The sequence below is a fragment of the Papaver somniferum genome, chromosome 4, assembly GCF_003573695.1.
Source record: "Papaver somniferum cultivar HN1 chromosome 4, ASM357369v1, whole genome shotgun sequence".
In the NCBI taxonomy this organism is placed as follows: domain Eukaryota; kingdom Viridiplantae; phylum Streptophyta; class Magnoliopsida; order Ranunculales; family Papaveraceae; genus Papaver; species Papaver somniferum.
Genome location: NC_039361.1, coordinates 137,613,073 through 137,623,802, shown reverse-complemented (window position 1 = coordinate 137,623,802; position 10,730 = coordinate 137,613,073). Strand labels below are relative to the sequence as shown.

Genomic DNA, 10,730 nt, shown 5'->3' with positions numbered 1-10,730 from the left:
TGAACAATACGAAGAGGTTTATTATTGCATAAAACTGTTCTTACAGTTGTTAATATTATTACATAAATACATGTATGTTTCTGTTCTTCTCATATTCACTTATTCCGGAATGGAACTTAATTTATATCAACCACACCACAGGCACGAGGAACATTAATCTATCTATGTATGTCTTCAAATTTAGGAGTCAAATAGGGACAAGAACAAAGAAGATCTCAAGTCGAAAAACACATCTGCATGGGTTTTATTTGGTCGGTTCTTTCAGTCTTTAATTTAGGATGCAGGAATTTCTCCTCCTCTGATATCTATAGGATGATAGGCATGAAGAATCTCACAAGCTCTTGGTTTAAGACCATACATATAAAGAACCTGCAGCATCTTTTTGTTTGCTTCTGTCTCTACTTTATACTCGTACTTGTATTCTCATTTCTCATGCGGAAAAAATTCTCCTAAATCGCTAATCAAACTATTAAACTGCAAAAACGAAAAGCCATGACAAACAAACCCAAGAATTAGGAACTTTTAATTCGAGTGAACCCAATAAAAAAGAAGTTTGACGAAAAAGTGTTGTAGACTTACCATATGGAAAGTGCTCTTGTGGGGTAGCTTTAGTAGTAATCTTGCACATTTTATTGGAAAGAACATAAGTGGTTGAACAGAGATTGACTAATAATAGTAGAAGCTCTTTCCCTTTGTTCGCGATCCATATCCATCAAAAGGTTATTTTCATTGCACTGGGAGAAAGAATTGGGTAGTATATGGCTCTGCTGATAAAGGGCAGAAGAATTGTATTGCTGATCATTTGATGGCAATGGTATTGAAGCCGGTGAATAATTCTGTTTCTGAAAACGAAATATATAAAACCCAGTTAAAAAAAAATAATATGATAATCACGTTATGGTGGGTTATAATAAGCCAAGAAGCAACAAATGGGTACCTCTGATTTAACCAGCAAAGCATCTAAGTCCACTCCATAGTCATAGAAAATTGGATTCACAGAAGCAAGCTTCATAGACAGAAACTGATAAGAAAATCAAACAAATTTGGTTAACTTATGTTTTGTAATGATCTTGCTAAAAACAGAGCCTACTTAGCTAAAGACATTGGCATTACCTCTACTTGGTTCTGTAGGGACTGAACATAATTGATTATCTCATCCAACATAAGGGCCTTTCCGGTCACCTTATCACAACCAGGAACAAGGCTTTGCAAAAGCTTCATCCTCTCACTGATTTTCTCTCTTCTTACCTGGAACACAAAACTCAAATGTTACAAAAATGTTCAACTATGGGGGTAATAATGGAATCTTGCGGCCAAAATAGTAAATGTTGTCATTCTTACCCTTTCGGCAAGACTGTGGCTATCTGTGGCTTGACCTCTTCTTGCCCTGACGTGAATGTACCCACTTGTTGGTGGCTCTTCGATTTTTTGACTCTCTTTCTTCTTTTCTTCCGTTGTTACTTTAACACATTTCCTCTGTTTCTTGGTTTTAACTTCCTTCAAATTCTAACGAAATAAAAAAAAAAAAATACAATCAATTAGACAAAAATCCAAACTTTGTAATAAAACCCACAGTTTAGTATAAGCAGAATTCTTACTTTTGATACACCAGAGCTCAAACAAGACCCTTCTCTGCTACTCCTATCATTAGCAGTTGTATTCTTCCTCTTCTTTTCTGTTGTTTTAGTTTCCTGATTGTGAATGTTATTATCATTAGTAGTGAGTGATTGATCAGTATCACTACTACTTCTTGAATTGTTTTCTTCACCACTACTTGTTTCTTGATTATTATGAAAGACAACAAGATCATGAAGAGATTGATAATTATCGGAAGATGGGTAATAGCTTAAACTGGTATTGCTGTTGATAATGTCATGACATGCTTGTTCTTCAAATGAACTACCTGCAGACATCATCATAACGGGATTATGATGATTAGTAGTAGTAGTAGTACTGTTTTGAATAAGGAAATTAGCTGAATCAAGAAATAAAGTCGGGTGCAAGTATGAATAAGCTGCCATGTTATTAAGAGATTGATGATTGATAGAGTTGTAGAACTGAGTGGTAGCAGTAGTAGTAGTATTCAAGGATTGGAGAGGGTGGGGGGTTTTGAGACAAACAACAAACAAAGGTTTATATAAGGATATGTGCGTGTTGACTGTTTGTTTTTTGTGTGTTGGCTGTAGCTGCTAGAGAGATAGAGAAGCTGATAAGAGCAGACAAATGTATAGATACAGAAATTTGTGTGAACTAATGTAGCAACCGGGGAAGGTGGGATTATTAACCTCGTTTAATTGGGTCCCCCTAAACAATTAGGGCCCCTGACCAATTTATACTCACATCAAACATTACAGGGATTCCGAAAAGAGAGTGAAAATATTGTTTTACCCTTACTACTTAAAAACCTATTAACCTAGACATAAGGCCCAATTCAGTTTCTAAAACAAAATCAAAAACTATTCCCCTTCCCTTCCCTTCCCTTCCATAACCGAGTTCTCTCATCTCTGCACCATTGACGATCCAAATTTTTTTTCTTCGTCGATTCATCGTAGTAATTGTCGATACGAAATTTTTTTATCGACGATTAACTTCTTTTATAAACATGACTCGAACCAATGAATACAAATGAAAGTTTGCTAACCCTAAATTGGTAGAGAAACCCAAATTGAAAATTAATCTCAAAACCAAGAAAATATCAGCCCGGGAAGAAATAGAAGAAGAAATGACGTCGATTAGAAAGTAAGTGACTAAAGCCCACTTCTGTTTTGATATTTTCTTCAGTTTTGACTGTGAAATTGAATTATCGAACCGATTTTTTTCAGTTACAGTGAATGGGTCGTTACTCTGTATTATTTTATAACATAATGACCTTATTTATGCATGTATACTCTATGAAAAATCGTTAAACTATATGATGTTCTAGTGAACGACCCTAATTCTGCTACTACAATTTGTTTCCCTAGATTTGGCTCGTTACTCTGTATGATGTTATAACATAACGACCCTATATCTACATGTATACTCTATGAAGAATCGTTAATTTGTATGATGTTATAGGGAACGACCCTAATTCTGCAACTACAAATTTTTGCCCTAGATTTGGCTCGTTAACTTTGTAAACCGAATCTTTTGACGACCCTAATTCTGCTAAGAACAATCTCTCTGTCTTAAAAATTGGTAGGGTCGTCATTATATATAAGCGAGTAGTGATTGAATTCTTTTGGTTTAGATTTGAGTCGTTACCTGTATATAGTAACAGATGACGACCCTTGTACAGAAAAAAAAATACCCAGTCTAAAAAATTGATAGGGTCTCACATATTAGTTAAACTCGTCCTATTAGGTATAAGAGTCGTTTTTTGTTTTGAACAAAAGGGTGACGACCCTTGTTCTGATAGCATGAAATACTGAACTTATTTGTTCCTTTTTTGTGTATGTTACCAATGTAGTAAAAATAAAGACAAGAAACACATGCCCACTCCTCCTTCCAAACCTCCCCGACACACTAGATACTTAAATGCCGGTCCATTCCGAGGAAGAAAGCCGGATGAGGTACCGTTGTCTATGAACGAACCAAGAGACCCACATAATGATTCGTCGGATTCGTCACCTTCTTCCACCCCTGTTGTATCTGCTTCCGGTAGCGATGATGAAGAAATGATGGAACAAGAAGAGATTCATGACGATGGTAATGGTGGTGGTAATGGTAGTTCTAGACTAGGTGGTGGTGGTGGTGGTGGTGATGATGATGATGATGAGGAGGAGGATGATGAAGGTAATTATGATAAGGGTGTTGGTGGTGATGATGATGATGAGGATGAGGAGAAAGAGGATGATGAAGGTAATGATGGTAAGGATGTTGGTGGTGATGATGAGGAGATAGTGGAAGAGCAGGTGAGACCGCGTACACAGAAAGATATGAAGCCAGTTGCAGAGAGCGCGAGACACATTCCCCACACACATTTGATGCTAGAACGTCTAAGTTAGCTTTCAACAACACTAACTAAGTTTTTCTTTTGCGTTTTCAGTTGGGGAAGGCGTATGGACGATACGAGGTGCTTCGTGGAAAAAAGTTTGAGTTCGAAGATTGCTACCTCATCTTGCACGGCACTACCTATAATTACAACCTTTATGGTTAAGTGTTTAAGTGTACCGTTATTATCTATTGTATTTCATTTCCGTCAATGCAACGCTATGAAAGATGTATGCCTTTTACGATTCAATGAAATGATTCTATGAAATCAAAAATTATGAAAATCCAGTGCAAGAGTCGTTACACCATATTACTACGGAGGCTAACGACCCTTGATAACATTTGCAATGGCTATTCAGGATCGTTATGGCATATGACCACAAATATGACGACTCTAAGTGTTGCATTTTACAGGGAGTTTTGGTTTTAGAGTCGTTCCTATGTTAACCAAAAAACATGACGACTCTAGATGACCAGTCTAAAAAGGGTCGTCAGTCTGTATCACACTACCCTAACAATTTTTCATAACCTGGAAAAGTTGTAGGTTTGAGTCGTTATTGGGAGTGTCAATATACTGACGACCTCATAGAGTCGTTTGGGTATACACATCCCGACTGTGACGACCCTACACTGAGTTGTTCCATAGTGGGGATGATTCTACCACTTGGAGCAACAAACACAGAAATCAAAAGGTATAAGATGTTTACCTGATTGTTTTGAGCTTGGGGTTCCTCATTTTGAAGGTTGGTTCCTTCATTTTGACCAATGGGATCTTCATTTGCACAATATTCATGGCTTCCTCTATTAACATCTCTTCATCAAACATCCAATCGATGGGATTAGTTGAGACAATGAGACCATCAACACAATCATGTTTGTTATTTGAAGCTTTACCAACATCATTTCCTCCACTAGAATCACTCGTTTCAAATAACCCTAACTTTCCCCCAAAAACTCAACTTCTCCTTCCCCACAACACAAAAACACAATATTTCTTTTATCATAAAATTTACCCAAAATCTGATTTTAATCTAACTAAACTAATTAACATCTTAATTTACCTAATTAACTTAATTAACACTAATAATTTAGGGGTAGTTTAGCCATTTCAAAAAAAATAGGATAAGGGATAACCCATAATTGCTAATTCATGTCCTTTTTGTCCTGTAGTGCAAGGCCCCTAATTGTTTCTAGGGGCCCAATTAAACGAGGATTATTAAAGATCCCGATTTATATCTAATCATTCAATAATTAGTTTTTTTTGTTTTTTGTTTTTTCTTAAATTTTTATCATTTTCCATTCTAAAAGAAAACTGGATATGCAAGGACAAATAAAAAAAAATTGAAAAAAAATTGTACATCAGTTTACACCAAGTGAGATACTTACTTCATGATTAGAATTATATTTGCCCGAAAAATGTCATGAGATTTTCAACTTGTATAAGTGTAGTTGCAGTTTATTCCATAATTGTGAAGGGGCACCAATTGTTTTGGAATAACAATTAAAAGTAAAAATACGAGAAATATTTTGTTTTATACGAATTTTGATATACTCTTATACTATGACTTTAGTATCTCGGTTCGCCGGATATTTATGAACAGCATCTAAAACTATTCATAAAGTAGTACATACTAAAATTTAATACTGCAAACTATATGTCCTTACTTTTAACTGTCTCCGCCACTGATTTCGGATATCTGATATAACAAGAATTTACTTCAATTTTTCAGCCCCTCGTAAAACTCGTTGTAAATTCTTCTTTACTTCAATTTTTCTTAGCCACTTGTAAAAATAAAAGGTATACCAAAATTTTATCAAATTTATGAATAAAAGTACTTTTTAAAATTTGGAGTCAAATACTTTAAAGAATTTATTGCACATATAAAACCAAAATTATTGTTTTCTTTAAAATCTCGGTTTTGCATAAATCCTTCAAGACGTGTTACCATAAAGAGAAAAAGAAAATACGTGTTATCAAATAATAAAACGTTAAATTATTTGTGCTTAGTAAATTCAGTATCCAACACTTATCCACCTAAATGTCCAGTGGTTAGGGCACAGAAACCCAAATAAGTGGGGACAACCTGCCTAACATAGTAGCGAGCCTATCTTATTATGCATAATGGCCATAGACTGTATCTATCAATGCTAATTTCAATTGATTTATGTAGATCTATTATATGTTATACCCTCCGTTCCTTTTTAATAGGTTGGTTTTGTTTTTAGACATAATTAAGAAAATTAAGTGAACTAATCATTGAAAGTGGTCCTCAAGACACTTGTCAATAAAAGAAGTAAAGTGTAATGGTCCTCATGACACTTATCAGTAAAAGAAATAAAGTGAAATGGTCCACGTGACACTTGTTATCAAAATAAGTTAAGAGAAAAATGGTCCATAAAACTAAAGTAATATTTGACTTTCCCAATTAGGAAACCAGCCTATTTTTTTTTGAAACATTTATTTATAGAAACCAGCCTATTAAAAAGGAACGGAGGGAGTAATTCATATGATATTATTTGCAACATTGCTACTCAAATTCAATACTGAACTCTGTAGTGATAATTTCAGTTGATAATAATTCGAGGAAGTAAACTGGATTACCGCTACCATTCACTAGTGAAAATAGAAAAACAAAGTCTGCCAGAAAAGTACTTAAAATCACTAAAAAGGACTGCTTTTGAAAGCCCTAGAATTGTAGTCTTATTTCTCAAAACGACTGCCTCTAGGACTCTTGAATTTTTCAAACAACGTCTTTCATCGACAGACTGTGAATAATTTCTGATATACAGTCTTTTTGATGGATCATATTTTATAAAAAAAAACATGGAAATTGATTCAACTGATCCAAAGTTGGTTCAGCTAAATCACAGTTCGACTAATGATGGCTTCAAAATTGAATTGATCGTAAAACTAAATTGATAAGGACTTTACAACCGAATCTGTATTAAAAAGTGTATTCAATTTACAACTTCAACTATCTGAAATACTTTTAAGTTCCAAATCTCAAAACTTCAAAACTAAGTTGAAAATGTTTAACCTATATTCCTATTACAAGCTTAACAACCAGACTATGACAATCAGAAAGCTCCAACACTAAGTTGAAGGCGAGACTTCATCATTCATCCCATCATTTACTGAGAAGCTAGATCTAATCAGGTCCATTACTCGAAGCCTTAGCTGTAAACAAAAAGCATAATCCCTGTGAGAGATGAAAGACTTTTTATTCAGTACCAAGAACACCTTATAGCTTTGTCTAAGCCTGACTTCAACACCTAAACACTACAATTAAATCAAAATTTGTTTCAGTCCATGGTCAGTTTACGTCGGTTGTGCATAAAGGAAATATAAGGCTTTTGAATTACCAACACATCCTTTGCCAAATTTTGCAATGAAAGATCGAGTACAATGGTGAGCAGCCACATCAAACGCATCCTTGAAATCATTTGGAGTCTCTTACCGTAGATGACCCAGCACGGTATGGTAAGCAGGTTGAACAAGCTGTAAGAGCAGAAAAGCACGTCCAATTAGAAATATTAAAGTTATGTCAAATGTAAGAGCAGTATATATCACAGACACTTGTTGCAAAAAAAAAAGACCGCATTCAAAGATAAACAATACTAGCATGCCACCTTGATTTCTCTATATAGAAATGAAAGAACTAAGAGTAAACAACGATGATACCTATCATTTTGGAAAGCAATGCTAATGGAAGTCATGAAAGATAACAAGTGGCCTCCTAAGAAATCCCATCCCTAAAGTAAAGGAAAGCGATATTAATGGCGGTCATATGAAAATTTAATTTTTTCAAGTATCTGCATTGGAAAATTATAGTATATAAAGGATGGCTACAGTAGCTAACAAATATAGGTGGGAATCTAAGCATGTCATACTCAAACCAAGGAAAGCTCGATCAAGAAAAAGGAAAGAAGATCAATCTAGTTCAGAATGCAGAAAATATGTAAGTATCCAAGTCATAAAAGTTAATGTAAAATATAATATGTGGATCAACAATTTTTTAATCTTCTGGAAGACTAACTATACGAACCTTTTAGTCTTACTTATCCACTTTAAAGAATCTTTTCGTAAATACATATGAAGTTGGAACTGACATACTGAATTGTAATGTATTTACGATCAATTTCTCCTGCAAATATGTTTATAAAGTGTTAGAATCTTAATGCCGAAAATGGAAAAACAAAGCATACTTGCAAAGATGTCTGTGACATAGAATTGAAACATTTACCCAAACAACTAGGATGACTCCCATCTTCTCGTTGATGTCGGATAGTTAAACGATATAGTCGCGAGATACACAGCTAGAATTCTGCAAAATATGCAAGGATTAGTCAAATTACCTCAAGCTTATAACCCAAATTTTGCATTATTCCATTCGGAGTTGTTTTTGGGATTCAGTAATAATGCAAGTATACAAAATTATTGTACATTCTCAATTGGAACAGACGGAAAAAACATACTTAGGGTCGGATTGAAGGATGTCACTAAAGCTAGTAACACTATCAGTTGATTCTGGATTGTACACTTTGAGTACATGGAGTAGGAAAATCAAACAATGCGACACCAAAAATGAAACAAGCAAGAGTGAAAACAATGTTGAGATTAACCTCAGTTTTCTTGTAGTCAGCATATAGATCATCGAACAACCTACAACTCCAACAGTGTTCTTTGAGTCACAAGTATCAATCCAGAATGGATTCTCCAACAATATCCGCCATTGTCAACTTCCTCTTCCTACAACAATACACTACGAAACTGTTAACACTACTACTGCTAAAAGAAAGTAAGGAAGAAACTCTTAATACAAAACACAGTTATCATACCATTAAATTAATTCCCTCCAATATTTTGACTTCATCAGCTTCACAAACATTAGATCCGAGAAGGAACTATTTGTTAACAACAAGTATTGTGACTTTATTATATGAATCTATTTCAGTTTGGCTTCTTAGGTTCCTGCAAACATTGAATAAGCGTAAGGAAAACCAATCTATTTTGGATTACATCTAAATCGTTTTAAGAATCACAAATTACCACTGTAGAAGGTTGGTTCTGGTTAGAAATTTCAAATTTGGATAGCAAACTTCCTTGTAAATGGTCTATGCAAAACAACGAATGGATTTTTATCGCAAATCAAATGATACTGGAAGGAAAAAAAAACAAGAATTTTTTATCACAGATCAATTGATTCCCGAACAAAAACAATGAAATAAACCATATTCAGAGATGAACAAAACGAAAGGAAAATTACCCAATCGACGAATCCAGCATCCCAGCAATAAATCCTCAACTCTTCATACAATAGTAAAAATGATTATACTTATTAAACCCTAATTTGAACTCGGGAATCACTGCCAAAGTTGAATCTGAACCGAAAATAAACTTAATAATTATCAATCCCTAATTTGATATAGCAAAAGAGGACCCAAAAATTCCTATTAACTAGCAAAATATTCAAAAAGAAAAACAATAAACCCTTAAATCGAAATAACAAGGATTGAAATCGTAATACACTGATCTGAAACCTTGATCTTCAATCAAAAAAAAAAAAGGATGGGAACCATATTATACAGATCTGGAATTACTTTTACAGAAGAAAGAGATGGACGAGATAGTCAGATGTGGAAAAAAAGATAAGGAAACGAGATAGTCGAGAGGATTGTTAAAGTGAGGCTGAAATTACTCCGATGTTTTATGAGGTGGAGAAGCTGAGTTTTAGGGTTAATTAGAATTGACAGATAAGTGAGTCTAATAAGAATTCAGAGAGAAGTGAGGCTGTGAGAGAAAGAGGAATACAGATCGATATAGATTATAGAGATACGTTTTAATTCCAGAATGTTATAAACAATTTCCGATCGCAGTCCTAATTAAAGTTGGACTAGTAATAACAATTTCCTCTAACAGACTTACTATAAATCCACGTGGAGGTACTTTTATTTCCAAAACTGCCCCTTAGTATTAGGACTGCTATGAAAGCTCGATTTACTTTTCCGTCGAAAAGGACTACCATTGGAAGCTTAATATATAAGAAAGCCTAGGGTAGTCTTATCTATAAAGGCCAATCATACTTAAAAAGTCCATTTTCCACTGGGAGGCTGACGAACAAGCACACAGTACACAACCAGAATTGTTGATGAAGAACAAATAAAACTTTCAGCCTGATTTAACAGGGTGAAGAACTGCTCTAGCGATGGCCTGACCTGGGATGAGCAAGCGAATGTCACTTGTAAATGGAGAGATACCTGTGACATCTAGACATGTATCTTTCCCATTCTCCCAGTTGTACACCAACAAGACAACAGGCAATAAAGTGTTTTTCGATCCGAGAGAAAGCCAAGGGGTACTTATTTTCTAACCGAAACTCCAGCTCTGAAACATATGTCCACAAAAACATCGCGTACAAGGTCGTGTCTAAATTTTAGCCATACCTCGCTGGCACAATGTAGTGCATGATACCCATATATATCCATATCCCTCTTACAACCAGGACAACAGCTTTCTTCAGCAAAGAGAGGAATGCCGAGACGGTAACTGAATACACATCTGAATTGTTTGGGACCAAGTGTACGATTTTAACCACTTATAGGTACGGCAATCAAATAATCTTGGACATGCTTCAATCTGTTACTCAACAACAACATATTATTACGTACAGACAATTTCACGAATATATATCGCTTTTTTAAATATATTTTATTATTATTGTTTTTAAAGTATTCTTAATCGGTTTTTCTGATAATTT

The 10,730-nt window shown here is 34.7% G+C and overlaps 1 protein-coding gene and 1 long non-coding RNA gene across 6 annotated transcripts; both read right to left on the bottom strand.

Annotated features, from left to right (window-relative positions):
• Positions 1-2,196, bottom strand: LOC113362789 (transcription factor bHLH137-like). Its single transcript, XM_026605282.1, has 6 exons — positions 1,599-2,196; positions 1,342-1,506; positions 1,114-1,248; positions 938-1,021; positions 580-842; positions 1-474 (listed from the first exon to the last, which is right to left on the bottom strand). The coding sequence occupies exons 1-5, from the start codon at positions 2,019-2,021 to the stop codon at positions 630-632; spliced, it is 1,020 nt and encodes a 339-aa protein (XP_026461067.1). The 5' UTR covers positions 2,022-2,196; the 3' UTR covers positions 1-474; positions 580-629.
• Positions 2,197-6,855: 4,659 nt separating this feature from the next.
• Positions 6,856-9,855, bottom strand: LOC113362788. Of its 5 annotated transcripts, XR_003365838.1 has the most exons (9): positions 9,240-9,855; positions 9,023-9,131; positions 8,812-8,944; positions 8,596-8,722; positions 8,217-8,297; positions 8,019-8,117; positions 7,655-7,725; positions 7,336-7,471; positions 6,856-7,252 (listed from the first exon to the last, which is right to left on the bottom strand). It is a non-coding gene; the product is annotated as an uncharacterized LOC113362788 (long non-coding RNA). The 5 variants fall into 5 exon arrangements; XR_003365837.1 differs by lacking the exon at positions 7,655-7,725; XR_003365840.1 differs by lacking the exon at positions 7,655-7,725 and having other exon boundaries at positions 6,856-7,172.
• Between the last annotated feature and the right edge of the window lie 875 nt (positions 9,856-10,730).

What these genes read in the sequence shown, in the direction of transcription:
- LOC113362789 (XM_026605282.1), bottom strand. Translation starts at nt 2,021, where the DNA reads ATGGCAGCTTATTCATACTTGCACCCGACTTTATTTCTTGATTCAGCT. An exon ending in GCCACAGTCTTGCCGAAAGG is followed by an intron (nt 1,249 to 1,341) that starts GTAAGAATGACA and finishes TTTGTGTTCCAG; the next exon opens with GTAAGAAGAGAGAAAATCAG. An exon ending in CCCTACAGAACCAAGTAGAG is followed by an intron (nt 1,022 to 1,113) that starts GTAATGCCAATG and finishes TTTTCTTATCAG; the next exon opens with TTTCTGTCTATGAAGCTTGC.